Source organism: Haemaphysalis longicornis, unplaced genomic scaffold (genome assembly GCF_048455015.1).
Source record: "Haemaphysalis longicornis isolate Haplotype H1 unplaced genomic scaffold, Haemaphysalis longicornis Haplotype H1 scaffold_6, whole genome shotgun sequence".
Lineage (NCBI taxonomy): Eukaryota > Metazoa > Arthropoda > Arachnida > Ixodida > Ixodidae > Haemaphysalis > Haemaphysalis longicornis.
The window spans coordinates 137,432,986-137,447,668 of record NW_027526407.1 but is presented as its reverse complement, the minus strand read 5'-3'; the positions used below and the strand labels follow the sequence as shown (position 1 = coordinate 137,447,668).

Below are 14,683 nucleotides of genomic sequence, written 5' to 3'. Positions count from 1 at the left end.
CAAACAAAGCGCGTCTTACATTCTTTACTTTTATGCCGCAGGGGCTATTACATTCAGATAAGCGGACTGTTTCGCACTAACGTCACTAGCCCAGAATAATCTTTTGTGATCTACAATGTTCTAGATGTGAATCGACGTTTTCAGAAACACTTGCGCCGAAACAGAAAAGCCTGCAGAGCAGACGCCGCGGCATTCGTTCGACGACACTCACCTGTGCTAGTCACTTTGTTGACCGCTGCTTCGCCGCCTCTGTATTCTTTTCAGTTGTTAGGGGGCAGAAGTTCGCTCCAATAAACTTGTTTGTCCTTCAAGACAACTGCGTCGTCCTTGGCTTCGCGAAAATATCACTGTTGCGAACCAATCTGGCAAGCGCGGTGATGCGGAGGCCAGGTTGCGCGTGGCTCCCCATTGCTTCTTCCACCTTAAGGGAGGTACGTAAATATACACGATGTAACTTCGACGTTGGTGTAAAATAAACGTCTTCCCTCCATATTCTGAGCATATTCCATTGTCGCCCCTGCTCCATCTCCCAATAGAGGCAGTGTTGAGTTTGCGCGGCAGCGTTTCAGTGGCGCGAGGGTGCTCAACAAGCTCGAACCCACGTTGCTTACTCGCAGTGTGCATACCTCTCTGTTAATGCATCGGTTATGCATATTGTAAGGTAGAGAGACCACAAATCTTTAATCGGAAAGCTAGAACACACAACCCCGTGTAAAAAGGTGCGACTAATACTAGCACCTGCAAATCGCAGCACCCAGTGTTCCTGAAATGGAAAACGGGTGTCGACCTGCCCAGCTTTTGAGGAAGGTTTAGGTTATTCAAAATTGATAATAAGGAGGAGATGCTTATTGGTGTACAATTGGATTCGATTGTCAAACAGCTCGCGGCAAGCTGGCCAGACTGGGAGAAAGCTTTGCCCAAGCACGGGTGCACATTTGGGAGATTTTTCTTGAGTTCATACACTCGTACAAAACCGAAACGTTTGCGAGGCTTCCGCACAATGCGGGAAAGCTGGCCGGGATGTTGTAGGGTGACAAATGCTTTTTAAAGCGAAACAATATCTAACAATGCAAAGAAAGAATCTGGCCGTCCTGTGTACGCATAAAACTACTCCGGAGCAGCAGTGTGCGCATGCGCGAAAAAAGAAGGTCAGAGAGGAGTTAGAAGTAACCGGGAGGGCGAGATGAAAAGACTCCCACGTAGGAAGCAGCGCACACGCCAAGCTACTGTGGAAAGCCCAACTAAAGTGACGACGGCAGGCAGGAGCGAAGTCGGGGCAGGTGGAACAGAGTCAATGTGGCAAAGCAAAACACCAGCCAGAAATCAAATTTTCGATTGTTACTATACGTATGTACATAGTGCATGGCTGCATTTTTTTATTTACAACTCGTCTTTTCTAAACCATGCAAAGCTATGATTCTGCTTTTTCCGCTCAAAGTGCGTTGACCTGTCCAGCGAAGAATATTTCCCGCGTAATTCGGTTTCGAATGAAGAAGAGGAACGGGTGGTCCACGGTTACGGCGGGGGGTTCGATTCCCGTACGAATGACTGTAACTCCTGTGGCCGCCGCCGCTTCGGTTCCTTCTTCGTCGACCTTGATGACCGCCCGCTGAACAACGTCGGACACTTCCAGATCTCTCGCTCCCGTGACGCCCGAAAGGTCAGCATTGCCAAAAATCTCGCGCAGACCAAGGGTTGCCAAGTTGCTCTTGAGGTTGTTCTGCTTCTCCAGCTTGAACCTGCGGGAAAGGTTCAGTTGCAAATTACTTTATTTACGGCATGTGCAAGAAAATGGACCGAATATCTGCTCACTTCGCTGCAAAGTCGTCGAAAGAAGGTAGTCTTCTGACGCCTCCGACACGTGAATACCTGCCTTCTCTTCCCCGCCCAACTTTCACGCTCTTCCCATTCCTTCCCGTCATCCCACGATAAACAAGAAGGAGGTTCCGAAAAGTCAATTCACTTTTCCCGCGTCCCGCTGCTCGTGCCACCTACTGAAACATTGCTTACTGTTGAACTTGGAAAACTGCCACGAGGTCCAGGTTCACGCGAGCCCTAATTGTATTTCTGGATTGAAATGTAGTTTTAACGCCTATTTTTTTTTTTGCTCTCGCAATTATAAGGAACAAATTTCTTTTCCACTATATAAGCCCTGCAAGTACCGGTTGTGCATTGAACTTTTGCTTCAGAAATTCCCAATGTTCTTTTTTTGCTGAGTAATGATGACAATTATGAATTATGTCTCCAGATTCAGTGATTCCGAAAGGTTTTGCATCAATATACTTCCCGCGCAAGGTATTCTTTAACCTTTGGTCAGACGGCCCAATCGAGGGACAGACAGACAGAGAGACAGACAGACAGACAGACAGACAGACAGACAGACAGACAGACAGACAGACAGACAGACAGACAGACAGACAGACAGACAGACAGACAGACAGACAGACAGACAGACAGACAGAATTCTTTTATTTATTCACCAGAGGTGAAATAACCTTCTTCAAAACTAATTCTGCGTTAAAAAAGTGAAAAGCCTTTATTGGAGGCAAGAGGGCCTGCCTCTATCCCTGTAGAGGAAGGCGGTATAAAGAATGTGATAATATCAACTTGTCTCTTCATTTGATAGAGACTTGGTCTTGTCCTGAGTCGACTAGAAGTGCTCTGTTACTTTATCTCTTGCATTCGGTTTTTTTCTTTCTTCTGGAGCATATAGCTGGGTACAAATATGAATACGTGGACCCCAAAATTAGCATGTCACGTGTCTTACACTGTTAGCTTGTCTACCAATATATACTTTCAGAAAATAGTGCGGATCAACTGTTGTTCAGTTTAGTGCGGCAGTTCGCCGCGGTAAAAATACAACACAATAAACTACACAAAACCTGTTAACGCAAATGCTGAAGGTAAACATCTTCGATAGAGTACGGACCCAATAACCGCATTTTAGGTTTTGCTTCTTGAAAACTGAGGAGCCCTTGGCAACGAGCACTATGGTCAACAACGTCACAGTTGTCCTAATTATCGAAGAAACAGCAGTGAAAGGCAGGACCACACTATTAGGATGGAGAAATGCCGGCTTTCTTTTTGAAACGACGCAGAAGTTTTACTAGAAGCGCGTGCTCTCTTTGGTTGGAGCATGTGAGTTGTTGTTGTTGTTGTAAAAACATGTGTTGTTGTTGTAAAAACAACTATTTGAGCCGATAAAAATGTAACAAAACAAATGTGGGTGTCTTCTTAGTTCAGAACTCCGCGTGCAACCGCTGATGCTTTATTTAACCCGAGAGATGAGGGGGCCCTGAGTCTCGAACTGAGAACTGGTAATGCAGAAGCCCCAATGCTCGATGGTGGAGGAAGACAGAATTCCGGCGGTCCGCACACGCCCATACGTGATTCTATACCGAACAGGGAGTAGGACAGGTTTAGCGGTTGAATGCGTATGTAGTCTGAGCTATATGATGAAGGGTAACAGTGTTGAAATAGGTTTGGGCCAGGAGTCTCCGCCATGCGTCGCCGGGTATTGATTACGACGTGAGTAGCAGGTAATGGAGGCTGCTCTAAAGGTATTGGGGAAGTGTATTGGTGTAGCGACTTGTAATTAGAAGGAAGAAAGGACGTGCTGCCAAATCGCTTGTCCAAGATGGGAATGCATTTAGGACCCGCGAAACAGACGCATAAAGCTGATATTTTATTTTGGGAGATTTGCGGCTCGAAGCGCAGTCTGCACATCCGCAGCACTTGGAGACAGCGGTGTTCTGAGAAAGAACGGGATTGTCTTGTATTTTTTTACCGTCTGGCGCATCTCTCTCGAACTCCCGAACAGAGAAAAGTCATTTCTCCCGCCTATGCAGTGAATGCTCGTTAATTGGAACTTCAATTTTTTGAATGAATGGTTAATTCGAACAGTACGATTTGGTCTGTTCAAGCCTTTATAGAACTCTGCACATAACTAAGCCCGTAATTCTAACCGGCGTAGGTTACGGCAGGGATAATGTGGACTATGTACCTCCACGCCGGTGCCTTGGCCCCGGGCACGTGGGGTAATGGACGCACCCACCGGCTATATACAAGCCTTGAATATGGTAAAACCAGTCCAAATCCCACGAGACGGGTGTTCTTGATTGATTGTAGGGTTTAACGCGCCGACGCAACGCAGGCGATGAGGCGCGCCGTAGTGGAGGACTCCGGATGAATTTTGACCACCTGGGGATCTTTAACGTGCGCCGAAATCTCGTACACACGGGCGTTTTTGCTTTTCGCCTCCATCAGAAAAGCGGCCGCCGCAGCCGGGAATCGAACCCGCGACCTCGTGCTCAGCAGCGCAACGCCTTAGCCACTGAGCCACCGCGGCGGGTTGAGACGGGTGTTCTTGAAGACGTGTTCTGTGCGAGATACTTCGATGGGGGCGCGAGTGTCGTGTAGTGTGTGGTGCGCTGACATATTCGGGCATCATATCGCAAGTCAGAGACGCAGAACCTGTCTTTGCCAACGACAACGAGGAGGACGAATACGAAGCGTAGTGTGCCGTCCGCTCACATGTCATCGCCAGATGGAATGCCACCCGTCCCTTCTTCAGTTTTCAATAAGACGAAGATGAGACTTTCTGCTTTATTTCATTGCTGGAGCAGCAAGTGCTCATTTTCGTCTTCAGGGGCAAAGGGTAGGCCGCAGTCACGATATTTTCGAAATTCAAAGTAGTGACATTCCCAACTACTCAAAAATTCCTACTCAATTGTTATGATTCACCTTTGTTCTGAGATGGCGTCGCCTTGCTGTTCAAACCAACGAACTTTGACACAGAAGCGGCATTTCCAAATCACGCCACGTTTACCGAAAAAATTCCTCCCCGACGGATACTTCTGTAATTATCACGCCTAAAGTACTTATGTAGGCACCTTTTACCAGCGAATCTGTTCAGCAAATCGTCAAAGTTTGGTACCCACAGTAACAAATACCAAGAAAATACCGAGCGCACGTGTGTGCGTGCTCCTCGTCAACCGCCCAGCGTACCCGGCGCACGTCTGTCAAGCCATGGACACCAACGTAAAGAAATTGGCAAACAAAACTCCACCGTTCGCCGTAATTGCGGCAGCGCTTGCTCGGAACGAGAAAGACACGTCATATGGTACGTCCCTCCAAGGTGATGTCTAAATATTACTCCTTCCAAAAAAATGAAGGCAGGTCACACTTATAGCAACAATGATGGAGTAATGGTCCTTGAGGCAGCGAAGAAGAAGGCAATCGGCTGCAATCGTGGACCTAATCGCTTAAACCGTCGTGATGATCGTGAAGGTTGCGTTCGGCATCGCTACTTTCAAAGTCTTACGCGTTAGTGGCAGCTTCCTTTATTTTTTACTTGTGCCTAACACACGTTTACAAGTCTACGGTCACAACGCATGCACCTGGTGGATTTTTAGTCAGCTACTGCCTAGTCAGCTACTGCCTTTGAGCTGACGTGACGCTTCGCGTGCGTGTTGGTATGACATTGTAGGTACCATAGGTTTGATTATTATTCCGGCTAAGTGTAATACCTGATCTGTAAAAAGCAGCGTTTACGAAATTTGAATTGATGTAATTTCATAAAATTACTTCAGTTACGTTCCTTCCTCCGTCATGCCTTCTTGCCATCTCCCGGCACCGCAACTGCAATTTGGCCTTCAAACTGTAGAAGATTGAGCATAATTGAAATATATCTCATGACAACTACCAAGCTCGTATGCACCCGCACTAAATCTCAATGCGAGATAGACACTTTGCTGCCGAACTTTGGGAACTAAAAAAAATTATTGCTGCACAGGCCACCATATTAGTCCAGTGCTCCCTATTCGAATGCACCGGTTCGGCGCGCACTGAAGAAAAATCACAGTTGTGATGTAGCAGGCACTTTCGAGACATGAAATAAGGATTATCTTTTTTTGTTGCTACTTCGTAAATTTTAAACACCAACACAATTTTTTTGTTGTCTTAAAATAATACAATCTTTTATTGACTCGTAAAAACAGCAAAAGGTGTGTTTTGCACAATTTGCTCTCCTATCTTGCTACCTTATTTTCTACTGTGGAAGAAGCAACACTACGTTGCTTTAGTTTTGCCTCGCGGAAAATAGATTGCGCTTGTTTTTCCGGTGAGTGTTTCTTCTAAGAAAGCTCCCGCCTCGAATAGCCTCTGTGAGACGCTGTGCACGCTCAATAGATGCCCCGCTAGCAAGATGATCCCATGATTATTTTAGGATCAGCCGCGGGGTAGTGTAATTTGCCACTGATGATAATGACCAATTTATTACGCGTTAAAGTTACTTTACATAAAGACAAAAACCTGGCGTGCGTGTTTTTCAGTAATAAATATGGGCCCAAGCCAAAGTAATAAGTGAATGACTGTCTAGGACACTTATGAGGTCACACAGACACCATAAGTGCTTGTATAAAAAGGGTAATTTTGTAAATCCTGTGCGCATTGACTTGTGTGGTTTTTGTGAAATATATTCTCCATGCCCACACAGTTTTGTCGGTAACGAAATTGTATTAGAAAAATTGTTTGGGTGTAACCATTTCTTACCAGGGTTGCAAAACTCTTCTCTTGCGCTGAATTTTGTAATAATGACGCAGCGTTTAAGCGCATGGTTTTAATAAAATTATCCCCAATAGTGTACCTGCCAAATGAGGGGCGTAGTGTACTGCAGAAAAGAGAAAGTAGAAAGTTTTTGTAAAAACAAACAGTATATATATTTTAGGTATATTTTATATAGGTTATATATAAATATATATAAGTTATATAAGTTATAATAATAAAGAAGTTAAAATATAAATAACCTATGTTTAAAAAATAAATGATGGTATGGAAAACAAAATAAACCAACAAATACTCACTTTGGAAGGCTCAACCGGATGGTTGTGTTCCTCAACGAAGCAGTGACCGCATCAAGCTTCTGGATGGTTAGATCTTGCTTGAGCGCTTCCACGCCACTTATTTCAGATGGAAGCACTATTACCATGCTGAAGACATCTCCACGGTACAGCAGCTCAACGACATGCGCCCGAAGACTCTCGTCAAATACATTGTTGGTCTTCACTCGCTGGAACATCATATCTACCTCTGAGCGTAGCTGTCGGCCGTTGTAGAAGAAACCCCTCTCCGTATGCTCGCGCCGGAACTGGTTGGCCCATAGTCCCTTGAATACGATGGCGTTCACCAGGACCAGCTTCGTACTGGAATCGAGGGGGTCGTCAAACAGCTTTTCTATCTTCTCGTGCGTCGCCTGTTTCACCCAGTCGTTGATTGTGTCCACCGCCGCGCGCCCATTGCGGGAAAAGTCTAGCTTGAAAAGGTGCGCATTGAAACTGTTGTTGAGTGTAGCGTAGTAAGGGTCAAGGATTTGGAAATCTTCTTGTATCGCGGCACTGTTTGCCACCTCGAGGCCAACCCTGGCGGCTTCGGCCTGGAGGCGGTCGTTTTGGTGGGCGAAAGCCTCCTGTACATCAGCGTCATTCAGACCGGCTTGTCTGTAGCCGAGCGCCTGAGACATTTCCTGCTGTGTGGTTCCCCTGGCCCCGGCATAGGTCATGCCGAGGGCAGCAGAAAGGCTGTACGGCGAGAAGAGGATGTTTTCATTTTGGTCGCTTTGAAGTGTCTTGAGAAGACGCAGAGCGAAATCATTGTTCGCGGACACCAGTTTTTGTTCCTTCTCCGAGAGGGAGAAGGTGGCTTGGAAAAGTCCGACTGTCAGGAGAATCGCCCACACCAAGATTTGCTTCATGACGGTATGGCACTGCAACACAAGACATAAAGGAAAGGTTTAGTGTTATGACAATGAGTCGATTGAACATGAAAAATTAACAATGTTTAAGCGCAGAAATACGTTTTTGGGAAAGTTGGTACTAGGTAAAGGTTTCACCAATCAGCCAAAGTTGTTAGTTATTTTTGGAACACAACACAGTGCAAAGGCAGACGAGAAGTACTAGAAAGATAACTAGACGACGCTTGTTCCAAGTTCTGTCTTATATTTTTCGTCTGTCTTCGCGCTGTAATGATTTGTACACGGCTAAGCCACCAAAACAAAATAAAGTTAATAGTGTTTATCTTATCACTGGCGCATTTGTGTTCTTTATGAACTATCTTGAATGCACTAAGCGGACGTATTTTATTTTCTATTTCAGGACGACGGCGTATGTTGCACAGTTTGTTAATCCGAATTACTTTACAAATGAACCTAGAACTCCCATTATCCAGCAATAATGGCTTCGTTTGCGATGTACCTGCCGCTCAACCTAAGTTGACAACAGTAACTTCTATGAGCTTTATATGAGCTCATAGAAGATGACCTCATATAATGAGCTATGAGCTTCGTGTCGAGGTAGCTTTTGGGCACCTTTTCATGAACATCGTGCACAGGTAAGACCAAGACCGGCTGGGCTACGGCCCATTGTTCTATGTCCCGAACAAGTGTCCTTCAATCAGGCGCCAGTGGCCAGAACACCTCGGCTTCCAAGGGAGTTTACGTATTTAGCATTATGGAAAAGCAAACGCCTTAATCAAGTGAAGGAGTATGGCCGTTTTATAAGAGTACGCGGTCCGAACGATAGCCCGGTGGCTGAGGTTACTTGAACATTACCGTTACTTGAGCAAATATTGATTTCTGGCTCGTTGATGAATTTTTTTACTCCGCTCAGAGGAAGATCAGTATCGATTGCCTTTGGTTTGTAGATCAGTAGTCAGCAGCGAAATGGAGCAATGTCCGAGAGACAGACAACGAAAAGCGGAACGCTTTTCACTTCATTCAGAAACATAATATTAGTATTGCGTTATCAACAATGAACTCCGGAAGCGCTGGGGAGGAGCGTCTGGAGATAGAGTTGCGAAGCCTACTTTCAGAAGAGGATCTCGATATGCTGATGGAGATTGAGTCAACAGTGCCTTTTTAAGAGCTTGAGGAGAAACCCGCAGCCGCAATTGCAACTCCTTCGGTTGTTGATTGCAAATTTTAATATTGCGTGCTCAACAAATAATTTTTTCTCCAGGCTACTGCTTGAAGCTTCTTGACGAGGAAACAATTTAGGAACCTTAGGGACAATTTTCCGATAGCAAATGAGCATTCTTTTATGGGAGTAGTACCTGACCACACATATGTAAGTGTGTGCTACTCAGGGAATTGAAAGATGTAGATTGCGACATATATTCCCCTTCGCATTCAGTAGTGGAAGATGGTCGAGTTAGCAGCCCCGGCTGCCTTTGGTATTATGATATCTGGAGTAGAGTGAAGACAGGAGACCAGGCTAAGTAATTTAGCTTGAATAGATTGTTTGTATACCTTTCTATTATTAAATGGCTACAATACTGCTTAAAAGGGCACGAAAGGCAAACAGCAAGTTGGGCGCAGACAAACGTTCAGCGCCACCGAAGCCTTCTCAGCGTTTATACGGCAGCGAAAGATGCTTCATTTGCCCAGAAATTACCAATTCAAGAACGCTTTTTATCCCTCGCGCAATTTCATGACGTTTCGCTTGACGTAAACGGTTGCCGGAAGCGATTGTGACCGCGGTGTGATCTAGCAGGAAAACTAAACCCTACCTAACGGAACAACGCAGCAGGAGGAGCCACTGGTTGCCCGCTCGGCGCACACGATGAAACAACTTGGCCACCCAACACTTCCGCTAAGTGCCCCTCTCTGCGCGTCAATCTTGGTGCACACGGGACGTAAGATGGTGGTTAAAGATTGTGAGAGTGCCGCGCGGCCCTTTACTTCACCTTTAAAACGTCCAGCCTACAGCGCCACCGCAGCGAAAACGACGATAGGGGCGCTCTTTGCCGTTTCATTTTGTTATGGATAGTCGGGTTTTAGTCGCTTCGCTGCAGTTGGCAAAAAATGTGGCGCCATCTGTTTAACTAGTAACAGCTTGCAACGCTAAATTTTTGCGGACGGCGTCGCGACGTGGGTTTTAGTAGAACGTTTCCAGGGTTTTCTATCACGATAAGGTAACGCCTATTGCGGCAACTGTTGAATGTTTTGCGAAGCACATCGGCCAGAAGTCTGGCTATTTGATTGAGTGTGCGGTTTAACGGTTTAACACGTTGACACTACACAGGCAGTGAGGCGCTCCGTAGTGCCAGAAGTGTGCCTAGAGATTTTACGAGCGCACAAACCACTACTCATGAACGCCTTAGAGCTAGTATGAAATGAAAAGCGTGCGTAAGTGATACAAGTAGTATCGCTTTATTCAAGTACGCACAGTAGTGAAAGCATCACAATAAAAACTGCCCTGAATGAGAAGACCCAATTTGACATACACACTTTGTTGAACATCAACAAAATCAGGAAATGGTTTTGAACAAACGCATCGGCAGGCATGCGCTATGAAGTCGCGAAGCGCGAAACGAACAGAAAATGTGTTGCGATTATCGACCGGCGCAAGCCGAAAAGGTTTTTAACAATATCGTTCACACATTACATACCCAGTGCGGGGTTGAATCGTCGCTAGAGATAACTTTAACTTAGTAAGCAAAGTCAATTCTCAGGGGCACTCTGTGAAGCTTTATCGCGAAGCGAACGCCACCACAATGCACACACAGCTTCAGCCACCCTCCTGGGTGCAAAACGTCATTGGGGGAGACTGCTACATGAGGGAGAAACACATTTGTTGTATTAGACGCACATTACTGTCCACAGGAGAGCGAAGCCTTGGAAGTCCAGCGCGCCACCTGCCGCCGTGATGTAAACAAGGAGATAACAGACATGTGACTACGCCGAAGCTGCAATAAACTTCTCTACTGCCACCGGTGCCGCAGCTTGACAGCTTGCGAAGGTCCGCATTGCTTGAAATATACTTGTACCTTTTTATTTGTTTATGTCTTATGAAATTTAACGTGCAAAGATTTTACGTGTTTTTTTCAGAGCTTGTGCGCGCTGTACTCATTGTTTTGTTGGTCAAGTGACTCTTGGCACATCCGTTCAGTGACCGTTTACGTCATCTATGCTGGGCCACTTATTGCCTGATTTTCTGATTATCTACGCGAATATTTTCAAGGTACTGCCCCAGAGACTAGTGTATTCGTTTTCAAGGATACCAATATATCTATTTTGACCAGCTTCGGTGTCAGTTTCAGTGTCTTTTTAAAAACGTGCAGCGTGTATATGTATGCTTTCTTTGGCGCCGCTGCGAGCAACCTGATTTCGGTTATGAAGTGTGGGAAGCCATGAAAAGTGCGCAACCAAGAAAGATTTCTTTCCCTTTCATTTCGGCAAAAGCCCAACTAGTTCTTGCGAAACACGATAGCTGAAATTGAGAGGATGAACCGAAACCTATATCTCACTCTCAGTTGCGTACGAAATTGCTGAGATTTCCTATTAAACGCCTGAGTTGGAGTAAGGCCTACTGCGGCAACCGAAAAACCACCCATGTTTATGCCTATGTCTGGGTGTTCAATAAAGGAATCGTAACGCGCTCCGGAGGGGAACGGTGACCGTATATAAATAAATTTGAGTTCATGAAAGTGCCGTTTATACTATTTTTCGTTTGAATCGTTCCGCGTTACATCGTTCAGCTTTAACCGAATAAATATAAACACCCAAAGAGCGTTAACTATTGTTATTTTTTGCGATATTATTAAATAAACATGCAGGTTGGCATCCTGACGTTTTTAACAAACAAAATGGCTGACGAATAGACAACAAACAGCCGGCTGCTCAAGAAATAACAGGAAGTCAGGAAATCCTTAGAAAAGTGCAACTTTTTTGGGAAACCTTCTAGAAACAAAGTAAATACCTATTTTGAACTCAAAAATGAGCCAACTTCGCCTTTGGTGGAGCAATCAATCGTAGGCCCCCCAAAACTGAGACGAGCCCAGAATACGAAACCGCAATACCTCGCTGATTCCCGCCAAGTAAGGTGGATACAAGGAGGGAGTTGCGTACTACCACCTCAAAACTTGTGGTAAATAGGCGCACTATTGCATACAGGAGTAATTTCAGCGTTCATTCACAGTTGTCCCAAACAGGCGGGTACAAAGAATGCTTAGACTAGGAGGGTTCGCAAGGATCATTGGCTGAGGCTCAAAGCGGGAGTGCCGAAAAAATCACAAGAAAAAATCTCAGTAAATATTACGCCTTCCCTGCCTTGAGGGCAATACTTTTTTTACTATGCCTTTTTACTGCCACACCTTGTTCGAGTCTCTTTCTTTGCTTCTAATTTTTCGGGTTCGGGCTCGTGTTACTCAGACAGGCAGAGTGACCGCATTGTCGTGTCAGCTTCCCCAGATACAGAACCCTCTTCGGCGATCACCTGCTCTTCACGTGTCGTGCGTCACATGCCAATTTGATGGGGAAAGCTGCGCGTTAATATTTGCTTTTTAAAGGCGATAGTCTCTCTTGAGGTGCTCAAACTCAAAAATTTATTCAGTCTCTGGCTGTCTGTCTGTCTGTCTGTCTGTCTGTCTGTCTGTCTTTCTGTAACTCGATTCAGCCACCCGGGGAAATCGAAACAGAAGTTCCACAACAGGTATATCACAGCCGCTTGATGGAAACCTTGTTTCAATCGAGCGGCCGTGGGTTTATGTAAACAAACCCGATTTATATACCCACAGTTTATATACCAAACGCTATGTACGGTGGGAATGTTCATACTTATCATGATTGTTGAACAAGAACAAAATATTACTCAAATGTGAATCAAAACTCATTACATAAGTTATATTTACAGTCTTCCTTTGTAAAAAATTCTTAGAATCTTGATTTTTGCGATAGCAAATGAAATACTACATCCACTGCAGAAATAAAAATTCAATCCGTCGCCTTCTGTAGCCCGCGTCCTTATAGCTTCTGGCACATTTTAAGAAATCAAAGGGCAGCAGGTTCTACTAAATATGTTCAACGTTCCGCTTGGCACGCACGTGGAGAAGGGCAACGTTGTTCTATAACCGTTGGGCGCTTCGATTCACGCGTGTCTCCGCAGTACGGCACTGCTGCCTTCAAGGCACCCGGGCTGGAGAAGTGGAACATGGCAAATTTAAATTCACTTGAGCAAGCCTCTAGCGTCTTATCGTGGGGGGCACGATACGGGAGAGGAATAGCATTAGAGGTGAGGAGGATAGCGAAGGGAGGCATTTTGCTTGGCAAATGACGACGAAAGAAGGAGCAGATATACCGCCAATTTTTCTACGAGGATGTTGTGTCCTGCTCCTTGTGAACTGCTTAAAATTTCAAAAGAACGTAAAACAGTTTTAATTTATTCATTTACCTCTGACAGTGGTGGTAGCGTTGGTGTTTTTCGTGTTTGCGGACTACGACGACGTCTGCGTTCCCTTCTCGCGTTTGATGAGGCACCTTGGTGTTTCCCTTAAATATGAGCAGGTGCAAAGGAATGAGGGACACAGTCGTAATACTCTACATGTGTCGTATAAGCGGTTATAGCGAAAGCGGCGTTACTGCAGGCTCCATAACACAACTTAAAAAAAATGAGTGCGGGGCCTTTCCGAGACACGTGTTATCCAAATTTCATCTATGTAGTTTATACGTAAAAGGACAACCAACTGTCTATTTCAACAGCAGCCGTGAGAGGTCGAATTAAAGGCGAAGAAAACTGGTCAGGATGTCAATGACAAAACATCATGGCGCCTCACAGAATGCTGGCATTTAAGTTCCACATTTCAGCAATAACTGTTTTATATCCTGCCATTATAAGAAGCGCTTAGTTGCCCAATAACTTCAGAAAAGGCCTATATCTTGGTCGTTTCTAGCAACTCCTCTGTTCCTTTGAAGAAGGGGGCTAAAACGTTTCCACTTTTTGTTTCTATTCGGCATGTAACCATGCTTGTTTGAATATCTGTCTACAGTTCAGGATAACATGCAGGCAAATGATGCATAATGGCTATGCCATAATTACATTGTAGTTTTCACATACCTGGTTAATGGCTTTCCGGCGAGAGCGCCCAGTATTCCAGAAGCTAGATTTGTCTGGAACTGTTGACGCCAAAACGTCTATGAAGCTATGTAAGAAACGGACGTCACGATGCTTTGCACACGTGACGGCCTGGGAAGGTCTAGATAATATTACGCAGAAAGAGGCGTCCTAAATGGAGACATCTTATCTCGCGGAGGTCTGACTGAGAAACGGAGAGAGGCCCCCGACGGGAGATTAAAAAAGAGCGTGCGTCTTTTTCGAAAAACAGTGACTGTTCAAGTTACAGAAGCGGGGGAGAAGCAGTTCATTTCTGACATGCTCACAAGTGCCCAGACGAGTTCCGTTGCTACCGGAGACAGCAAAGCGACAAGCGTTCACGGCCCTGAACCCCGAAAGCCTTTCTTGAGCAAACATATTCTGAAAAGATGTGCTGTTCGACTCACTGTTTCTACAGTTTGCACCCAGTTTTTAAACAAATAATGGTTCTGGCTGGTATACGTGGAAGACAGTGTAAACGAGAAGATGCTTTTGTTGAGCAAAGACAATGTATTGGGACACGTAAAGAGAGAGAGAGGGAGAGAGGGACAGAGAGAGCGAGAAGCAAAATATACACCCCATGAAAACCGCATGCATTATGCAATTTTGAAGCCACCAGTTTCAATTGAGAGTTCTGAGATTGGAAAGCGCAGCTAATAGTGTTAAGAATGTCTCCTTTACCGCACACACGGTTTTACTTTTGCGGAGCATCGCTTCCTCGGCTGCTTTATCATGTACTGACATCTAGGCAGTAGACGGTT

The 14,683-nt window shown here is 45.3% G+C and overlaps 1 protein-coding gene across 1 annotated transcript; it reads right to left on the bottom strand.

Moving 5' to 3' along the window:
* Positions 1 to 1,319: 1,319 nt before the first annotated feature.
* LOC144141149 (iripin-2-like) lies at positions 1,320 to 14,012 on the bottom strand. The gene is made up of 3 exons (XM_077672694.1): positions 13,887 to 14,012; positions 6,864 to 7,762; positions 1,320 to 1,739 (listed from the first exon to the last, which is right to left on the bottom strand). Exons 2-3 carry the CDS (start codon positions 7,748 to 7,750, stop codon positions 1,433 to 1,435), a joined length of 1,194 nt encoding a protein of 397 aa, XP_077528820.1. The 5' UTR covers positions 7,751 to 7,762; positions 13,887 to 14,012; the 3' UTR covers positions 1,320 to 1,432.
* Between the last annotated feature and the right edge of the window lie 671 nt (positions 14,013 to 14,683).